We start from the raw sequence: 22,877 nt of genomic DNA, 5'->3' as shown, positions 1-22,877 counted from the left end.
ATTCTGCAATATGATATGTTAAGAAAGATTAAGGAACTGAAATTTTAAAATTATATAATACATTAACAAATAAAAAAATTTAATGGTGAATATTTACAAAAAAGTACTGGTATGAGAATTATTCCATTCTTATGTGACCAAAAACTTTTGCTGTCTTAAAAAATCGTAAATTCTTCCAAGATTATACAACAAAATTTCAAAATTATTCCTTTGTATTTCGCATAAGTATCCTAAGCCAGCATTTATTTTAATTTAAAAGCTATTTTTTAAGGCTTTATTTTATTATAGAGCGGAAAAAGTCGTGTTATTCCTAAGATCAATAAATTGGTAAAACTATTGATAAACATTCTGACACTCCCCCCCCAAAAAAAGATAAAAATCCGCTAGCAGTAAAATGTAATATAGAGGTACACTCAATCCCCCCCCCCCAAAAAAAGAAGGTACAGTTCTACATCTTCAATTCTACTCAGCTGATGACAGAATTCAACTTGCAATTTCATCTATTGAAAACTCGACTTAAGATCTATATTAGATTTATATATAGGATTGTTCTAACATATATCTTCTGACACAAAATCAGACCTTTTCTGAAATAACGTCAATTTTTTTCATATTATGATTATATGGTTGAAATTATGGCTAAAAACCAAATGTTATAAATTTGGCCTGAAATTGAATTAGTAATTTAAAAATTTACCTTGCTGCACTTTATTTACTTAGTACCAAGAATACACGTAGCAAACCTTTTAGTTTACGGCAACCTATTTCACTTTTACTTTCATTCTGTGTGAGAAGAAAAAAACATTTTTCATTCTTGCCATATACACTCTTTTGCAAAAAAATCGAAACACCAAAGAAGGACTTTTACGATCATGACAAAATCTGGTATGCAAAAACAACTTAATCGAGCATGGAAATGATAAAAATTTCGAGGCAAATGAACAGGAATTGCGATCCTAGTGAGCATTTCTAGTGTGCAGTTCACAAAGTATAAAACCAATAACAGAGGCTTAAAATTTATCTTTTTTGTTGCTGCCATTGTAATTCCATAAAGAAGCAACTAAAGATGCCATTACGATGATATTGAAGACATTACAGACAACTAAGCAACTTCAAACGTGTTTGCATTGTAAGGATGCATGAAGATGGGTGGTAATACCGAGCAATAGGCTGCGACCTGCAGCGTACAGACATTTCTATGCATTGCAGCAATAGTTGCTACAAAGAAATTGCCGATGAAATGAAGGGCTCTGGAAAAGCAAGGAGAACAAATACGAGGCCAGATAGGATGATTATTCGCCAGGCCCGAACCACTCCAATGGTTATCATTCTCGACTATTCAACGCACTACAGCCACGTCTGTACCTCTCGTGATACCGTCCACCATCTCACGCTGCTTGTCTGAGGCGGGGTTACGCTCACAGAATACTTTAAGATGTTTGCCTTTGACCCCACAACATTGACATAGCCGTCTAGAGTGGTGTCATATAGTGTTCAGTGATGAATCCCGCTTCACTCTTGAAGCAGATGACCACTGTGTTCGTGTCTGGAAAGGACGGGACCAGCGGTCCCAATCAACCTTTGTTTTTCAAAGGCATACAGCCATCACCCCTGGTGTGATGGTGTGGGGTACTATTTCTTATGACAGCAAGTCATCTTTAGTCATCCTCCGTACATCTTTGATAGCTCAATGATATGTTGATACCATCTGTGGTCGGGTGCATCACCCTTTATGGCACGTCATTCTGAGGCCATTTTCCAAAAGATAATGCCAGGCCACGCACTGCTCGCCTATCTCTGGACTGTCTCCATGCGGTTGATACTCTTACTTGGCCAGCAAGGTCACCTGATCTTTCACCAATCGAGCATGTCTGGGGCATAGCAGGCCGCCAGATTCAGGCACCACAAAATATTGCAGATCTGGAGCAACAACTGATGAATACCTGGCATAATGTGTCGCAGGATGATATTAGGAACCTCTACCACTCTTTGCTTTCACGAATTCAAGCATGCATTGCCGCTAGACCAAGAACTAATTTGAACACTGAATGGGTGATTGTGAGCCGTGAATAGGTACCATAACCTTGATTTTTTAATTATTTTATTATCTATATATGAGCTATACACATATTCAATTTCATCAAAAACAACCACTTACTTCATGGTGCTTCGATTTTTTTTTTTTTTTTCTTTCCCCAAAAGACTGCATTTTTACTTCATATTATATTTTTTTCTTTTTAAAATTTCAGTTATTTCAATTGCGGGGCTAAATTTTAGTTTTTAAGTGGTTATTTTAAACATTTCTGTTTATTCATTTGCATTGTGTACTTTAAGCATGTTTATTCATATATACATTTTTTTAAAATTGCATTTATTTCATTTGCATTTCTTTTGAAAGAATGCATTGGCACCCAGTGTTCTTCACAATGCCTCTGAATACTGCATTCTGCATTAAAAGAGAAAATACCATAAATTATGGTTAATACGTCCTTCAGTAGAGATATATAAATGAGTTGTATTATCTACATTTTGTTTTAGAATGATATGCATATAAACAATTATACACGGTTTTTATCACTGTCATTGCTTTATACAATTTTATTACCCTACATTTAGTTTATTAAAATAATATCCATATTTCTAAATAAATTCAAATTTTTCATTTTTTAAATCTTAAATCAAATAGCATAACAAAAAAATTATGTTAACAAATAACAAGAAATATTTCATTTTCTTAATGCCTTAAATTTTTTTAATGGCTTATTGCCTCAAGAAAACCTGAATGCCAAGCAGATACATCTGCAGTCATTCTTTTTTATTCACTATATACCATACTTTATTTTCAAACAGCTTGCTTTCTCTAATCTTCTTATGAATAAAGTTACTGCCTTCCATTTCAATAATTGGCCAAAGTAAACTAGTGAAGTGATTTTGTCCATGATACTAAATGTATTCAGATGCTAGGTATTTTAAAGCGCAAGATGAAATATAAGACTAGTTTCATCAACACCGAAATTATTTTCAGCTGATATTTAAGATTAAAAGTCATCTACTTAATTCTTAGCTCTTTTAGTCAACTACTCAACAAAGCACTTGAAATTGCAGCACTGTTTTGACACCTCAGCCTGTAAGATAAATGTCACTTAATCTAAACACCTGTTTAATCTTCCCATAACAAATAACTCAGGGATATAATCGTCTCATCTTTGGCTTGGATTCCAAGAGTGTCAATTGAATACAAAAACAGCAAATGCATCTGATTACACATTTGCATTATGGCTTGGAATTTTAAAAACTAACGCGTTAATGAAATTCTGCTGGAAAATATAATAATACTTTAAATATTTGCAAATCAAATAGTAAATAAGAATCTGTAAAGTTGCCATTATACTTAGGAACTAGAGTTAAAATTCTGCAGGCCTACGAGACAGCAAGTTATTGCTTACGTCTTGAACCACTCATAGCATACAAATGAAGTTTTAAATAACCTTTTAATTTTATTCTTAGTTTGAACATAAAAGCGTAACTTGTGGATATTTTAAATTAACAGAACAGACAACTTCGAGTATCGATAATGTAGTCTGAGACTATGTATTAAATAGAATAAGTTGGCTGATATAATTTCTCGACGTGTATTTAAACATCAGCAAGAGAGAATGCTAAAGCCGGAAAATACCGTATATTTTGGCGTATAGCGTACACTTTTAATACAGAAAATAATATCAAAATTATGCGTTATATGCCAGATGTAAAAATCAGTAAAAGATCCAGATACAAAAATTCAATTTCTACATGTACCTAAATGCTGTTTATTTAAAAGAAATGACATACTTAAAAATATTCTTTATTGGATAACATGAAAGGTTCGTCATACTCGTTTCCGTTATAGATTCAGGTGCTGTTCTGTTCACTTTTGCCCCGTTGCTCTCATCCCTGATTAAATCATCTTCTGTTGAATCTATATCATTAGATACATTTTTTAAAGACTGATGACTCCCAATTTTTTAATGTCATTTTTTTGTCGAGTGTAATTTTATTCCATGCTATTAAAATCCACTCTTATCCATTTACTAGCATAACTCATTTGACTTCCTTTTGTAAATGTTTTCTTTTCCCTCCATCTTCTAACATTGATGCATTCCACCTTTGTTTAAAATTTTCTTTTAACGGTTTATTGATACACATATTTAAAGGCTAAACTAATGACTTTAATCTGCCTGGAATAACTGCCATGTCTATATTACACTCTTTCAACAATTTCTTCATATTATCCGTTAGACAGGACTTGAAGACCCAAACTAAAAGGATTCTTTTTGTCCATCCATTCTTACTCATGAACATGAATGAAAACACCATTTGGAAAATTACTTCTCGGCATCGTCTTTCTTTTAAATATTACCATGGGTTTTAATTTTGCTCTGTCTGCTAAGCAGGAAAGCACTACGGTAAAGTGAAATTTTTCGTGAATATTTGTTCTTATGTGAACCAAACTTTTCCCTTTCACATGAACTATTTTATTTCCTATCATATCAAACATTAATGGAGTTTCATCCATATTTCCAAAATGTGACAGTAAATATTTTTTTTTTTTTTTTTTTTTTTGCCTTCGCAGGTCAATCGCATATTTCTGGAAACATCAATTTGTTGTCCAAATCATTCGGAAGCCTTTTCAAAACTTTTTCTCGTAGAACTAAATTATTCCGAACCGTAAATCGACTGACTACACCAGTTTAAAGTTGCTTTAAAGTTCTCACTTTCATTTGCATTCATTTTTCCCCACTTTAAGGTAAATAAACGTACTCTGCTTCTTGTTACAATTAGTCCATTCTGTCGATTTTCTAGGACCCAGTTTGCAACACTTTCCTCTAGCATAGGCCATTTCGTTGCTTCTTTAAGCATAGCACATTTATTCTTTAGCATATTAATTATTGTGATTTCGTTTTTCTTTTACTAATGCATGGAGCTTTCACTAACTCCAAACATCCTTACTGCAGCACGATTTCTAATTTCTTTCGCAAACTGAATGTCTTTGCATTGGAAACCAACACTGTATTTGTTTCATTTGGCAGGAGCCATATTTACTACCAAAAGGAACACTAGATTAACTGTATTTCAACTAAAGCAAATACAATTTACTGAAGCCTTCGATGTTCCCTTCATGGCTTCAAATGACTACAGAAAGAAAAAACATCTGACTTCTAATTCCGTGAATTAATCCGGGTCGGAAGTGCATTCTTACCCCGAATTATGACTCTCTTTTCACGAAACCCTAGAATAACATTCTTGCGTACACTTGCATTGAATGCAATTCGCACTCTTTGCAGAGTTAGTTACTTCCTTGAACTCCCCCCCCACACAGATATTGTTCCCAGTTCAGTTATAACATTGTTCGAAAGCCTGGGGAAAATATTCGAATGAATGACTTAAAAAAGATAAGAATATCGCACATATACAGATGGAGGACAAAATAATGCGAACACCTGTGAAAAAGTATGACATATTTCACACCTGCAACAGAAGTCTGCCACCTAGTGAGCGTGAAGAGGAAGGTATCAGTCTCTCAACAGCAGTCATCTGCGTTGCATGCTTCGATCGAACTGTCTGTGAGAAGTTGAAATATCAGACCTGTCAGTGTTCCAAAGAGGAGGGATAGTTGAAGCGCGTTTAAGTGGAGCATCGGTTACGGAAACAGCAAACCTTGTGGGGTTTTGGTTTAATTATGGCAAAGCACACTAGGGCTATCTGCCTGCCTTCGTGGAGGACCTTCTAAGGGAAACTGGCTCGTATACACGTTAAACATGGGGAAAACCACGAAAACGTCCATGCAGCCAGCCCGTTTGCAGGATTCGAACCTCGGACCGAACTACCAGTGTTCACCGACTTTACAGCTCGGCTGCTGGTGGGCAAACCTTGTGGGGTATGCAAGGAGTACGGTATCAGCTGTTATGACAGCGTACACGAAAGAGGATAAGACGACGGCTTCAAAGCACAACAGTGGCTGAAAGTCAAAGGTGGCTGATAGGGATAGACGAGTCATGAAGCGCTTAGTAGCCCGAAAGCACAAGCAATCGTTATCCGAGATAACATCCGAAATGAACAGTCATCTCCAGGACCCCGTTTCAACAAAAACTGTCAAAAGGGAACTTCGTACTTCGAACATTTTTGGCAGAATGGCAATTCGTAAACTCTTGGTGAAAGCAACTAATGCTTTCAAGCGACGCCAATGGTGCAGAGATCACAAAGGCTGATCCCCACAGCAGTGGCAACAGATAATATGGTCAGATGAATTGTCATTCACTCTATTTCAGACGACCGGACGCTTTTATGTTTGGAGAACGCCCAAAGAAGCGTTTCATCCTGACTGCCTCTCGCCGACTGCGAAGCAATGAGGTGGCGAATGGGAAGTATGGGGTGAGATATCTTGACGCAGTCTTGGGCCACTTGTTATTCTGCATGAGAGGATCACATCCGATCACTATTTAAGCATTCTAGGGGATCATGTCTTATCTTTTTGTCCAGACTGTATTCCCTGGGGAGCGACCGCTTTTTCAAAACGACAACGCCCCTATTCACACTGCTAGGTGTGTTCAAGAATGGCTCGAAGAGCACAACGATGCAATTGAACATCTTGTTTGGCCCTCTCAGTCTCCGAACTTGAATATTATTTAAATTTACGGGCATATTTGGAGTCCAAACTCCGTTCCCGATTTCCACCTCCATCCGAACTTTCGGAATTAGAGACCGCTCTGCAGGAGGAATAGCTTAATATTCCTTTAAATATTGTCCATGACCTTAATGCATCCAACCCACGTCGTTTTCAATCTGTACTTCAGTCAAAGGGTAGTCCAACCCCCTATTAATAAAGATTTTTCATTATTTCACAGGTGTTCGTATTATTTTTTCCTCCATCTGTACCTTTAAGTTTCTTCGTAAAGAAAAGGGTGCGCATTACTCGCCGGAATATATGGTAATTTTTAAATAGAGCTGGCTAAAAATACAAACAAGAAGATTCAGTTAGAAGCTATCTGAACTAGATTCCAAATCTTCAGCTTAAATACACACAAAGCTATCTGGTGAAGAATATGGAAAGGAAAAGTTGTAATAAAGTCTAAATAAATAATTTTCTAATTAACATAAAATAATTTACAAATCTAATAACCTGGCTCTTAATTTAAGCGGTCCCATTAGTGGCGAACTATTAAAGGCCGCTAATAGTTTGTCCCGAAAACCAAGCCAGGCGAACGAGCTGGCTGTATGACTTTCGTGATTTTCCCCGTGTGCAATTTGAATATGAACCAATTTACCTTAGTAAAGCCCTCCATGAAGACATTCCTCCTCTTAGACAGATAGCCTCAATGTTATTTTTCATATTTAAATTACCAACCAACCCAACTTATGCGCGATTTCTAAATGCAAATTTCTAAACTAAGAAAACCAGAAACTCACCGAACCTTACTTTAAGGTATCTAATCGGGAGGAATATGATAGATACAGTGCCAATATCACTCTCTTGCTTTATTCCCTTGGTCAGAGTTGATGGAAAGAGTAGTTCAGGTGTTAAAATTTTGGTGGTTATAAAATTAGCAATATGTCAACAGAGAAGAAGAACCTTTTAAATTTTTGAAATTATTTTTCAAGAACAATTTTAATAAATTCTAATGTAATAGAAAATGTAACAGAAATAAGAACATTGTGAAAATAAATGTAACAATAATCATTATTTATTATATTACTAATGATTAGAATTCAGGGCTTGACAAATCACAGTTTGACTTAAATGTTTACACAAAAATATATTTTATTTGGAAAAAGGGGCTGTGATGACAGCTAGAGACACTTTCAAACGTAAACAACAGTTTGTTTAAGAAATTTACTATACAGGAAAGGCCACGAAATATCTTTGGTCATAAAACTTCTTCAAAATGATTTTTATTTGTTGCCTTTGCTGCACACAGAAAAGTTCATGAAAATCTTATATTCTAGTAAATGATAATCTAGTAATCTATAGCATCATTTATTTATATTTTTGAAGTATAGTTTCACGACACATTACACATGGGAAAGACCACGGAAACGCCGATTCAGCCACAAGTTTGCCGGGATTTTGAACCCCTGACCGAAGTACCAGCGTTCAACTGCTCGGCCACTTACTCAGAAGTATTGAATGCATATATGATGCACAATTTTGAAATCAGCAAAATAAATTTTTTTTGCATATAAAATGAAGTTAAGTAAAAAAACAAGCGATAAAATGATGAAGGTAAAAATTTAGTCAAATGAAAGAAAAAGGAAAACTTTAAACTGCATTCCATCGTTTAAGGTTTCCAGATTCATAACCTCGCCTTTGGGATACGCACTTTATATTCACGGGGAGTTCTCAAAAGAATTAATGCTTCTTAGCATTTCATGAACTTTTTTTTTTTTTTTTTTTTTTTTTTTTTTTTACATTAACAGTCTTTGAACGAAAAGGAACTGGTGACTGTGGGCTCAAGAAAATGTAACGAAAGCAATGGTCAATCATGAAGGGGCAAACGGACTTTACCGGCAAAGTTCAATATTTCTGTGGGCTATAAACGTGAATTTTGAAATTGAATAAATCACTGAAAGAAGCATTTATTTAATCTATTCAGTACTTAATTTGCAACTTGTAGAAAATGCCTAAGCGAAAAGATCTAAGAATAAAAGAAAAGGATAAATTGTTAAAATATCTTGTTGTTGTTGGCAAGGACAGCTACAGAATATATATATATATATATATATTCCAACTGGGAATTTCCCAAACAGCACTTTGCAGTTTACTTAAATAAATAATTATAACTGATGAAGAAGTAACAAAAAATGCAAATTTCTCTAGGAAGCGGGGGGGGGGGAAGACGGATAGTCGAGAGACATTGAAACTGCTATTCTAGAACGGTTTCAAGCTATGAAACTAAAACGTACTGCTGTTTTCACTATAAACGCTGTGAAATTCACTAAAATGCTAAGAGAGAATTTTATAGCTACTAACTGATGGCTCACAAGCTGGAACGAGAAAAATCACATTCTTAATCGAAACTGCATGGTAATAAAGTAGAGATAGATCATCCATACGACTGCTAACTGAATAAAAGACGTTTTGCCTGGACTGCTAAATGGACATAAGCCACGCGAAATCGATAATACAGAGCAAAGTGAATTGTTTTGCAAAACAATGCCAGAACACACATTAATATTAAAAAAGAAACAGCAGCTGATTTAAGAATTTGAAGTGTCGAGTTATTGCGTTATTAACGTGCATTATGGTTTCAATAAATAAGGAGGTAGCACTCGTTATTGCCAAAAAAAAGGAAACCTGGGTGTTTGAAAGGAGTCAAAACCTTATATCTTACGTTTACCGTAGCAACAAGAACAAATGGATAATAAGTTGTATTTTTACTGATTTTCTTTTGAAATGGGACATCGAACTGAAAAAGGAAAAAAATAGCCTTGCTAATGCAGAGTTATCTAATTAGATAACTGAGCATCACACACACATCTGATCACTTTCTAAGAAACATTTTTCTAAATACAACTTCTAACATTTCAACCTTTAGATCAGGATATTAAAAAATTTTTAAATTATAGTAAAGGGCTTCAGGTAACGATAAAGAGAACTGAATATTGTGAACATGCAAGCACTTTGAAGGAACTAAGTAAGTCAATGTGTCTGCTGGAGTCCATGCATATTATAAGTGCCGTTTCTGAAAATGGAGTTAAAAATTATTTTAAAAAATGAGGCTTTTATCTAGAAGAAGCCTCAGAGAACTTGTAGGCTTTAGCTAATGATTCAGACATCAGTCAGAGAAGTTATGAAAATTCATATTTAGAATATATGTAAGCTGACGGCAATACTGAGAAAACGTATGTAAAAACTGATTATTTTATTATGGTAAGTGTTAAAAGAACCGCAGAAACTAACTGTGACAGTACTGCAGATAAAAGGTAATGTCATGTCAAAGTCAATTAAACATCAAAAAGCAGTGGAAATAATAATAATAATCATAATAATAAACTCTTGAACTTAAAGGAGCTCATCAAAAAAGCTATCAGGAGGTTAACAAAATTAAGAATAAAATGGAAAAACTGTTGATCAACGAAACAAACACGGATAGAGCTGTACGAAACATGCACTGAATAATCGTTTGTAATAGTTAAAAATTTCATTTAATACGTAATTATAAAAGTATTTTTTGAAAAATAAATACAATTTTAAAATCGTGTAAGACGCTTAATTATAGCATAGATTCTTAATTATTATCTTATAATTTCTTACTGGATTAGTTATTATTTTACTGCAAAATATTAAAACTGATATCAGAATTTGCAATACACAAATCGCGGTCCATAACATTCAGCCGCTTAATAAACACAAATATGTGTGGAATGGAAATTATTTTAATAAACGATGGGTACTGTATTTCTTAATTTTATTGAACTTTAAAAAAAAGAAAGGAAAGTACGCTTTCAGATCTAAGAGAAGTGTCGTCATTATCTGACTGGAGTTATCACAGTAATAAGTAGCTTATGTCATTTGCAGAAATTTTTTTTTCTCCTAAGCATTTTAACCATTTGCGTTAGTAATGGTAAATTAATTGGTAAAATTATAAAAAATTGTAAAACACTAAATAATTTAGATCAATAAACTAAAACAACACAAAATAGTAAAATCATAACTGATTTAAATCAATAAGTTGAACAAAATCAAATAAGGAATTCATCTCCTATTAATTTTTTATTCAAAAAGAACTCGATGAGCCATTATTGCCTTCAATGGAAAGCATAAAATTAAAGGGTCTAGTTATGGGTGCAAAATTTTATCAATGTCCAAATTTGGAAGGAGGCGGATGCGCAAATATATGAAGCAAAATTTGAATTGATGCTTGCAGAAAACGTGCAAATTCCCGTTACGTCTTCGATGGTTTGCGGAAATCGTGAGGTAAACAGAGAGTTAATATGTACTCTTTTGGACGCATAGCTCACGATTTGCTTAATTGCGATTTCCATCCCGCTGCCTGCTTTAATTTTCTTGGCCAACTGACACACACATCCCTGACTGTTAACTGTACCACATAATGAGGTTCAAATAAATTCTTAAAAACAGGTTTGTTATCAAAATAGTATGCTTCATCCAACTACTTTTTATTGTGTTGGCAGTAATAACAAACCTATGAGAGAAGACACTCATTCACTTTATGCAAGGTTTCTACTATAGGGATCTCTCACAAAATAAAGCTCTTACGAGGGGGCTTGTTACAGGTTGCAAAAGATTAAAAAAAAACGAGGATTATTGAGACTGTATGAATGTAAGCATTCTTTAGACTGTCACATTGTATGAGTTTATTGCCTTTACTGTGATATTTTGCATGCGAAACTGAGAGAAATGTAGCAGGACGTAATAGGAAGTAACAAAGCTAGTTGAGCAACCAAGAAAGGATTCAAAGAATATACAAGTTTATTTGTTTTCAGAAAATTAATGTTATTGCAGTCCATAACGTAATTCAAAATGTAAGCATCTACAGATGATTTAGTTCGTACGTGTAGAACTAGAGAAAGGTTGATAATATTAATTAAATTCTTAAGGCTAACAAAGGTCTGAGGTTTTCTTTTCTTTTTTTTTTTTTTTTTTTTTCCCTGAATGGGATAATATGCTGTGGCGTATCCTAAACGTTAGTTGGATATTTTATGGATAACGTTTTCAACAGTATGATCTGTGACCCAATACCTCTCATCAATCAAACTAAACTGAAATTCCAGAGTATTAAAGAACTAATTCTTTCTAATTATGTGCAATTCCGTCATAAGCCTGACTACCTTCAGATAATCCACGTAGCATTGAGTCAACAAGGTATAAGAGCAGTTTCGAGGAATATGTCATAACTGTCCTGTTTGATAAATGTCGCTACAAGGCATTAAGTGAGAGAGTGTGTGCGTATGCTGATCTCCACACATACAAATAAAACCATATTTTAGTGCAATTAATATGTGAGTTAAGATCACACAATTTATATGAAACATTTTACTACTTAACTATTTAAATGATGCATTATTTTTAAAAATTCGTGTTAAGCTATTAAATAAATAACCAAATACGTATTTTAATGTAGAGAGTATCTATTCTTTATATCTCCTATAATGCAAATACTTTAGAGGAGTGGTTTCAAACTCGCAGCCCTCGGGCTGCATGAGTCCCCGGATGTAATTTTATGCGGCCCTCGAATACATTTCCCATAAGTTAATTAGCATTATTATGGGAAAAGTTTTTTATGATTTTGATTCCAATATTACACCATTTTTATTGCCATTAAAACCGAACAGGATTAATGTCTCAGATAATCTAAATGGAGCTAATTGTTTTATACTGTTATGTAAATCTCATTAAATGATTAGAAGATGCAGTTTTGATTAAAAATTTTTTCGCAATTCTCAAAAGATCGCTCAGTTATGAATTTTTTGCAATACGAATAATCGCTTTGTTTGGGAATACATTTATTATGGGAACAAATTTTTTGCTTTTCCGCAGTTGAAAATTTATAAGTTTAAAAAAAGAACCAGACTGACCGATGAGCGTCTTCAACTAGTTATAAAGATAGTTTCTATTAATATTTCTGCAAAGTTATAAACGTATTAAAATCGCAACGTCATGAGTTGCTGTAGCTGAAATTTTTATTATGAAATAAAGAAGTTTATAATTTTTTACGTACAAATATATGAATTTTTCTGTATGCGTCACAGAAAAAATTTAAAAAGTAACAGGATGGTAATAAGTTGCTCTTATGCATTCTTAATTTTTTTCCTACGTGGAAAGTTTTCGTAAAGGACTGCTGGTCAGAAAATTGCATATTTAGCTGTCAATACGTTTGAATTACACCCAGCAGAAATTTCTTGCCGGTACCAACTTTTAGATTTCTTAATTAAAATAAAGATAAACTCATTTTTTCTTTTGCGTCATTGCTATTATCGTTTTTAAAAATTTAGTAAATAAATTTTAGAATAAAAAATTAATGATTATATATATAATTATTAATTTTTTATTTATGACTATCTCCTATGAAATGAATAGTAAAAACTACTTCAAATGGAATTTATTAATTATTAATAAGACTTTATTAATAATTAATAAAGAAGACTGAGATAAAATTAGTAAAATATGTAATAAACTTGGAAGAAGTTTAATTTGTAATGGAAATAATCAAAAACGTACAGCTGAAAAATAAAAACAGAAAAGTACATGCATAGAAAACTAAAGACATTTTATTTATCCCTGGAAGACGGCAGATTTATCAAAGCGAATTTGTCCTGTTCCATTGAATCCGCAATAATTTGGGAATGATCGTGTTTCTTGCGGATTCTATGGAACAAGATTAACTCCCTTTGATAGGTCAGCCTTCTTCCAGGAGATCAACAATCTTTTACTTTTTTTATGTATTTACTTTTCTATTTTTATTTCTAAACTGTACGTTTTTGATGATTGCCATTACAAATTAAACTTCTAGGTTTATTACATACTTTTAGTAGTTTTACCTCAGTCTTATTAAGAATTAACAGTTAATGAATTCCATTTGAAATAGTTTTTACTGTTCACTTCCTAGGAGATAATCGTAAATAAAAATAATTAAACTTATATTTATAGTCTTAGCAGCGATAAGCGCCATCCGTCCAAAGTCCATTTATGGCTTTAATTTTTACTTATTTTATAAGGTACTTCTCCCGTATTCTTAGCATGCCTTCGTGGTGTAGTGTCAGCACGCTCGACGCGTATTCGAGAAGTCCGTGGTTCGAGTCGCTTCGAAATAACCTAATGTCTCTACAATTTACTTTGTTACTCTTCTGTTATCAGGACCGGATTCAGAAATGTATGTTTGTAATGCATGTATGTGTTCATGTATGCATGTGTATGTACGTAACGTATGTATGTGTGTATATTCATATGCGCACGTACATAGATATACACGTGCATACATATATACATTTCTGACTCCGGTCCCGATAACAGAAGAGCAACTATACTTTTTGAGTTAATACATTCGACCCGTCAGGTGCTCGTGCATTCTTACCGCATGCAATTTAAGTTTGAAATCACTATTTTAGAACACTTATCTCCAACTATATTATTCTCCAAACATATACATTTTGTTTCAAAGGAAGTTCAGAATTATTTGTAATAGAAATAATATGTTCTGCATGCTTAAGAAAGCACTTTTCATTAGATGTCACAGTAAATAAAGTTATCCATGCATGAGAAGTAATATAAATATCTAATTTTGCTTGTTAACAAATAACAATATTAATAAGTAAAGCTTTCTAAGTTTATAACAAAAATAAATAAATAAATAAATAAATATGAATACATTTAAAACACATTTTATTATTGTATTTTTAAGGTCCCGATAACAGAACAATACTGAAAAGAATATCTAATAATGTTATATATATATATATATAGCTTCCTTTTTTTATTTACATTAAAGAAACACGTTCCAATATATCATATTCATAGTTTATTGAAACGATGTTAAGGCAATTATTTTTGTCTTGCCTTATTACTCTATACGTTTGTAAAGAAAGATTTAATCCTTTTTTTAAGGTTGACGATTACCTTTTTATAAAGCTTTTATAAGGTTATTAATTTAACCCTATTATAAGGTTGACAAATATAAACATAATGCAGAAAGAAAAACATAAAACATACAGTAATTACACGTATCTGATTTTTACACATACGTTATTTTTACATACACATCGTATTTTTACCAAATGTGCATACATGCACGCACTCGCCATTCCCAAAACGAAAGGAACTTTTAAGAAGATGGTTTTCATTTAAAAATTTTAAACAGTAACAATGCAATGGAAGCTGTAATTTAAAATATCCAATTCCGTATTTTTTTTTAAACATTTGTCAGCATATTTTAAAACAAAACGTTAATACTATGCATAAGGCAAAAATCAGATAAATCAAAATTACATCAAAATCGAAAACTCTTCTTCTTAGAAAAGTTTCTCAGAAGTTTATCAGATTGTATACATGTGAATAACGTTATAAACATAAGAACAAATGTTGTTATTATTAACTGAGCCAATATTATTGCATTTTAAAATATCGTAAATAATGGAAAGTTGACATAAACGAAAACCCATATTTTAACATAACAACCGAAATCTTATTTAGAGATAAGTAGAATAGTTTTCAAATTATATATGTATATATATTTGTAATAATAAAATTCCATAGTCAAGAATACACTTAAAATTCTAACTGTATGTTTTTTTTCATTTTTAATGGCGACGTTCTCTTATTTGAAAGTACGTGGAATTAAATCCACAGCCCCGTAGTCACGTTGTTTTTCCCGCCTTTTCTACACGTACAGTTTTAGAGTGTTCTGGAAATATTTAAAGCGAACTGGATTGGCTGACGTCATTTCTTGGAAGCTCCGCCTTTCCAGAGGCTATAAAAGGACTCGCAAAAGAATATCGCGGGCTTTTTCTTAAATGTCACGATGCAGTAAACTTCATACAAAATATTATTATTAGTTCTTTTTTATTTACTCCGGATATCTGATTTTGTAACTGCTATTTCTCCTGACCAATAATAAATGGATCCTGTTTTTTAAACTTATCGTCTGATAATTTAAGCTACGACTACATTTATGATTCTTCAACAATTTATTTATTCCTGACAAAAGCTGGTACATCATATATATATATATTTACGAATATATGCATACGAAACTCCAAGTAATAAAACTAATAACTATAAATAGTAATAAAACTAATTTTTTTATTTCCAATTTTTAATTTGAGGATTCAGAAATTTTTATTAATAGGTTTAGACTGGATTTTTTGGATTAGGTAAAAGCAACTGAGATTCATCTACCGTTTCTTTGTACTTTCGATCAAACGCCCTTCAGGAGTGGAAACCAAAGGCCTCGTACTCCTCTTTCTCTGCTTTTAGTCCTCCTTTTGAAAGGACTTTTTAAGTATCGCCATTCTGCAAAGACATTGAAGTTACATGCCATGTCTAGGGTTCGAACCTGAGCGCACTGGAATAGTAGTTAGTTTTTCGCTAAGCATCATACGATGAGAGACATATTTTTATTAACTTCTGGAAGTTTTGTTGGCAGTCATCAAAATGAAATATATACGAAATGAAGACATGTCTATTTGAATTATAATTATTAATCTATATGAAATTAAGTAATTGCGTGTAACTATATTACAATTGTACAGACAGAAAATAATAGACGAGATTTTGTACGTGTAGTTTATAAACGTATTTAACTAATATATTTTTTCTCTAAACCTCTTATATCATGCATCTACAAATACACCATAAGGTATTCTTTAAACTGAGATCAGTATCGCCCACACTATGCTTTTCACAGAAAAGAAAAATAATGTAAATTAATTTTCTTACGATAAATTCCAAACTATGGAAAAGGAAAACTTGAATACTTGGGATATATGTAAATCTACCGAGAAAGAAGAGGGAGCGACAAAAATGAATTATTTTATCACGCATTTTTCTTTTTCTAATATAAACAATATAATGATACAAACTACGAAGGAAATGCTAAAAGTAGCAGATTAAAATGCAAGCATTTAATTAAAAAAGTATTAAACACTTCGAAAATCCTAACTTTATGATACTATTTGTTCATGAGCCATTCTGTACGACATACGGCAACACAAATTTTGTTTCTTTACATAAACGGCCTCTGTTGATACAAGAGAAGAAAGTTATGCTTTCTAATTAACAAGTGAAATACTAGATGAAAAGAGTCTGATGGAAAACTTACTCTAGTATCATTGGCCTTAAATTCTCAAGGCAATAGTATAAACTGTCAGTGCAGTACAAGCTCATAGTTTAAAAGAACATATCAGAATTTTAGTCACTCAAAAAGGGCCGGCAGGAAAAAAAAGACGCTTAACCTGTACGAAATAACTGAAATATCTTTGCAATAATAAAGACTAAGTTTGGTTTAACGGCTTTTCTTTCCATAGTCGTGGTTATTAAAAACTCGCTATGGCATGGGAAGGATTGGCGAAATCGTTCATTAAATAGTAACCTATCCGAGTTGGTCATAAAGTTCAAAACGCACTTTACAAATTGATTTTATTAAAAATACCGGGATCGTACGCATGGAAATTTTGACTAGCAGTGCTTCTAATTATAAATGAAATTCGTAATTTTCAGATTGCACATGCGTATCAAGTTTGCTATAAATCAGATTCCTCTTCGTTTATGATATTCAGGTGCTTAATACTAATTCTGTTATAAGAAAAGTAGAGCTTTGATTTATTTCATTTGTCAAACTTCTCTCACTTAGAAAAATAAGAAGATATACTGTAATTCCCTTTAAATTATAATTGAAAGTTTTATATATTGTGCATAAAGGACAGTCACAAATTATGATATTTCAATTTTCATTTATGTGATTCACAAAAATATTAAAATTCAGCCATTTATTGTGTTTAAAAATGAATTTAAAAATTTTAAAATTTAAAATTATTTAAAATTTAAAATGAAAAAATTAAAAAATTTAAAATTTAAAAATGAAATTTAAAAACAGTGTTACAAAAATAACCATACAAATTTATTACGAACCCAACAAGACGCAAATACATGCAAAATACTCTTACACTATTTGGAAAAAGAATAAACTTGTACAAAATACAGATCAAATCAAGTATAAGCATACTAAATGAAAAATATAAGTAAAAATGTGGAAAAGTCTGAACTCGTTGCTTTGAACTGTTTATTTTGTTTATTAGAAGTATATTTTGAAGCATTATAGAAAAGTCCGTCTTCACATGCTATGGTGACTGAAGATACAATTTCTGTAAAATTTTAATGGTAATAATAGCTTTCATTAATATGTGGAAATTAAACAAGGACTGGTAGTCATATGTAGATAAGTTCGTTGTCGTTTTACTTGATAACAGCCACAGCGGGTAATTTTTGGTTTTTTCCCCCTACCATTACATTCCTAATCTTTTTTTTTTTTTTTTTTTTTTTTTTTCAAAATACGAAATCCTTTTCTGTTCAATATGCTTGCGCTGTCAATGTAGTACTTAGTTAATGAAACTGTTAAAATATTTTCATTTTAAATAATCAGATTATTTCATACATTTTTAAAACATATTTATATGGTATAAGCATATTTTTTTTTCAAAAGACATAAACACAGCAGCTTATTGAGGTTTCACTTATTCACTATTTACTGCAACTTTTGATTCATTATCTTTCACTTCACTTGCGGTATTTCACAATGTAACTACTTTATAAGTACGACAATTTTTGAGAAATGCTATCACTTTCTCTGGTTGAATGCAGTGGAATATAAAGAGCATAACAATAAATACGTTTTTGAACTTTTAAATACTTTGTAATGGATTCCCTTGAAGTACAGAGTAAGAAGCAATATGCTCAGGGATTCTCAAATCTCGCCAGTCAGTTTTGCTTTCACATAATACGCTGCCAAATGTAAAACACGTAGTTGCCATTCTTTTAGAGTTTCTGAAGAAGCAGTAACTTGATCATCTTTCAAACGGTCCAAAAGCGTAACGCAGATCACGCCACCTGTAAGCATATAAAAATTAATGAGGTAATATGTACAATAAATAGTACGGAAGCATTTGAGTTTGGGAATGAATCAAGCTGTCGTTCAGCAAAAAGTAAGGAGACAAAAGATAAAGAAAGGAAGTAATAAGCTGTGGAAACATAGTATCTGGGTAATTAGTATATGAAAGGTAGAAACCAGAAATAGAGAAAATCTAAATTCTGAAACGAAATGAGTAGCGTGAGAATAACTATGAGACAAGCATTTAACTAGATATATAAAATCGAAAGAAGGCCAAGTTAGTCTGTTTATTATTACAAAGCACTCGATAGATTAGCATTGCTTTCTTTTTGAAGGATTTATAAAGAAATTATCTCGTGTTTATGCTGCTCCTGAAGAAAACTACGAGACCTAACTCTACTAGCACATTCAAACACCATCAGTATGAACTGCTAGTGTTCAATTGCCTTTGATCAGCCAGTGGTGGGTGATATCAAAAAATGTGTTCGGATCTGAACATCTACCAAAGGAAAAGATTTTCTACTTTCAATGAAAAGGTAATCAGTTGCAATAAGACTGCATTGTGGATTAGTTAAATAAGTCTTTTTTCTTAATAATAAATAATAAAAGTATGCAGACATAGAGACATGCATTCATAGAGAAAGGCATAGAGATGCTCATTCTTAAATGTAGACTATGAGACAGTGTAGGCGATGAGTCGTTTCTTATGGCTCATTTCGAACCGAAACTTTAATTTTCTTTTGAATTGTTAAATTTATAAAACAGAAATGTAAGCAAAGGCAAAAGAAATAGAATTATTTAGAGCCTGGGATTTCATGGAACAAAAACGAAGTAAACCCTTTCCTTATATGCAGTTTTTAGAAAAACACCCGGCAGCGAGGCCATTAGATGCAGTTTATACAAGTTAATTATTCCTTATGTGCAGTTTTTGGGAAACCTCCAGCAAGCTGAAGCGGCGACTTGGCGTCTTGGTAATTTCATAAAAGTTTTATCCCATTTTTCACATCTAGAAGAAAGAAGCCTTGTGAATTGTTGAAAAGCGTCATCGTAGTTGACACACGGACCTTATAAGAGATAGACTAAGACCAGTAGGCGGGGCGCGCGTCACCAACATGTCCACAAGAAAGAGTAGGGACGATCTGGTTTACTTTAACACTGAAACCTATGGCGTAATAATTAAATGTGATACGTTGTATAGTGATGAGATAATGAAAGTCACAGTTTTTTCAAATAGAATTTAATATATCTCATTAAAGCAGTTTTTACTGCATTTCGCACAATTTTTTCACGCGTAATTCTTGTACAAACATCTTTACTTTGGTAAAACGGTAAAAACTCTAAGCTCAAAATTTATGAACTTAATTTTGCGTAAAAATAAAGTAAAATTAAATAAGATTACGTGATTTAGAAATTAGATAGTACGTAATGCTTTGAAATAAATAAGGTAAAATTATACAAGATCTGATAATTTTTTTAAAAACTTTAATGAACATTTTCAGGCAGTGATTTTCAGAACTATAATAACATTACAAAACGATTATTTATTTGATTATATCATCATTAAAATATTAACATTAAAGTGAATTATTTATTTTAGTAATTTATAAAATTCGGAGCATAAATTTTTCTGAGTGTAATGAAGGAAAAAAAAAGATAAAATAAAATCTAGAAGCACTCAGATTTTATATTACGCCCAAAAGGAACCTTTTTTTAACGTTTTGTGTGTTACCTATATTTATTGAATATCATGTTCTTTGCCCATAAACTACATACATTTGAAAACAGCATATCTTTAGAATTTCCGCACTGGAGATGAAAATGTTATTTTCTGTACAGTGTTACAATTGCTCGCTTTGAACTCGTTGAGTTTGTTAATCAAAAATTCGTTAAAGTTTTACAAAATATGAAATACATTAAAACAAATTAGAAATTCGGCCGTCCAGTGCCCATGTTCGAGTGGAGGAATACATTATTCAAAATTTGATGGCTCTAGATACTCGTTTTTGTCACAGGAGGAGAAACATACATGTATTCATGCAGATTCTTCATTATTTAATTTCTTTAAATATAATACAGGGTGATAATATTTGGTAACAACAATTTGCAAGGAGACACGGACATTTATAGTGAAACAGCGCAAAATGCCGCTTCGAGCTAATAAATTAAACTAACAGTAAAAAAAAAATCCTATGCTTAACTAAAAATAAATTTTATAAATAATCACCATAAAATACAAGCAGAATTAATTATTACTTTTAAATACAATTTTAAAATTAGAATTAAATGTATAAAAATTAAGATGTCAAAAGTGTTTATCATTATGATATATTATGAAATATAATTGAAATAAAATTCCTTTATAGAAATTGTGCTATAATACTCATCCATAATTTTAAAAAAGCAGCACAATTTAGAATCTAGATTTAAAATATTTTAGTATATTTTACTTATTTACAGCAATAAAAAGCATAAAAACTGCAAGAGAAAATTGCTTGTTTGAAATTTTCTATTAGTTCAGATTTAAAATATTATTTTCTAAAAGAAGTAGTTACAAATTTCCTTACAGCATAAGAAAAGCTAAAAAAATATCCAGCCCTGAAAGCACGCAATAGCTTTATAATTATTTGGAACGCTAATTATGCTTGATAAATATGCTAAATTGTTAAAAATAAATCTCAGTTTCAAAAATAAAAATACGTAGAAATTCTAATTTGTGAAATGAGGCGCTACAACCAGCCTTTTCTTGACAATCATACACGCTGCAATAGGCAACCACTGTTAAATTTCTGCAAGTCGTCCCTACTCCTCCGGGTGTGATCAAGGTGACAGCCAGGAACGCGTTAAGACAAGGGAGAAAACCCATTTGGGTTGGTCTATTTCTTATAAGGTCCATGAGTTGACATTACTCTTGCAGCATCTTTTAAAGGAGCAGAAATGATAGCCCCCAAAAAGAAGCTGCACATTCGTGGACAGAAAATCATTGGTGCCTGAGTATAAAATTATAGATGAAATAATAATAATAATAAGTTAAGCTCAAATTTCAAACGTTCTTTTCTCCAACAATACAGTCAACTAACAGTGGCCGAATTGATAAGACAGCTGAAACTGATTAGTTCGATCTGGGTCTAACACTAGATTCCCCAAGGAAGTCATTTTGACTGCTTTTTAATTTCAATTAGAAAAACAATTATATACATAATGACACAATTTCTTAGAATTTTTTGACTTTTTGTACAACATATAAATGCGTTTATTAATAATTGTAGTTACCCCCTTCTTTCATTTCCGGTATATATATATATGTGTGTGTGTGTGTGTGTGTGTGTGTTATACTTATATTACCCCAAAGCAGTCATTTTGACTGCTTGGGAAATTTTAAATAATCAAGTGACTCTTATTATTGAATTGAATAAATTTCTTATATGACCAGTTTCGCTCTGTATTGAAATAACAGTTTTTTTCCGAATACCGTCACATAACCTACAAGTACGTGATAAATTGTCGATTTGGGCGTATACTTGATAAGTTTCAGTTTCTCAATAAGCTAAAGTAGTACTTGTTATTCGAATCTCAGTAAACACGTAATCTGAAATTTGTCGAGCCATGTACAAGCTGTGGAAGAAATATCACGACCCATAACGTTTTCACTATCATGTCACTCGCAACAAAATTATTGGCCGAAAAAACAACCCTAGTTGGAACAATTGGGGGAAACAAATGAGAACTACCCAAATGAGCCAAACAAACGAAGGGTAATATGCCTCGTTTTTCTACTCTGCTATATAAATCAGAGAATTGTGTTCTTACAATATATAGAAGCAAACCAAATAAAAGAGTAGCTGTTCTAAGTTCTAAGCGTAAATTTGTGAAAATTGATAAAAGTAATAAAAAATTTTACTGGAATTTATTCAATTCTATAACAGCACAAAATTTGGAGTTGATATGACGGATCAAATGGCTGGAAAATAAACAGTAAAAGCCAGTTCTCGTAGATGGCCCCTCCAAATATTTTTCAATATTTTAGATTTGGTTGCTATAAATGCTTGAATCCTTTACAAAGAAACGACAGGAATACAAATACAACGAAAAGAGTTCTTGTTTCAGTTAGCAGAACAGCTTTCCACCGAATACAGAGCTGCATGACAGAAAAAATCATCAGAACATAAATACTCACAAAGATCAACTGCAACATCATCAAATGCAACCCATTCTAACAAACGCAAAATTTGTTAAGTACGACTGTACTTAACAAATTTTGCGTTTGTTAGAATAGGTCGG

General features: G+C 32.3%; 1 protein-coding gene across 4 annotated transcripts in view; it reads right to left on the bottom strand.

Moving 5' to 3' along the window:
• Positions 1-17,590: 17,590 nt before the first annotated feature.
• Positions 17,591-22,877, bottom strand: part of LOC118182496 (uridine phosphorylase 1-like) — a 77,834-nt gene continuing 72,547 nt past the window's right edge. For all 4 annotated transcript variants that reach the window (XM_035351848.2, XM_035351851.2, XM_035351847.2 and 1 more), the window contains one exon: positions 17,591-18,598. In XM_035351848.2, the coding sequence (XP_035207739.1) occupies positions 18,456-18,598 (143 nt within the window). In that variant the 3' untranslated portion in view covers positions 17,591-18,455. The remainder of the gene's footprint in view (positions 18,599-22,877) is intronic.

The sequence above is a fragment of the Stegodyphus dumicola genome, chromosome X2, assembly GCF_044657685.1.
Source record: "Stegodyphus dumicola isolate Sdum_Otavi_A_Nest chromosome X2, ASM4465768v1".
NCBI lineage: Eukaryota > Metazoa > Arthropoda > Arachnida > Araneae > Eresidae > Stegodyphus > Stegodyphus dumicola.
Note: the sequence above shows the minus strand (reverse complement) of the source record. Positions and strands in the feature narration are given on the sequence as shown.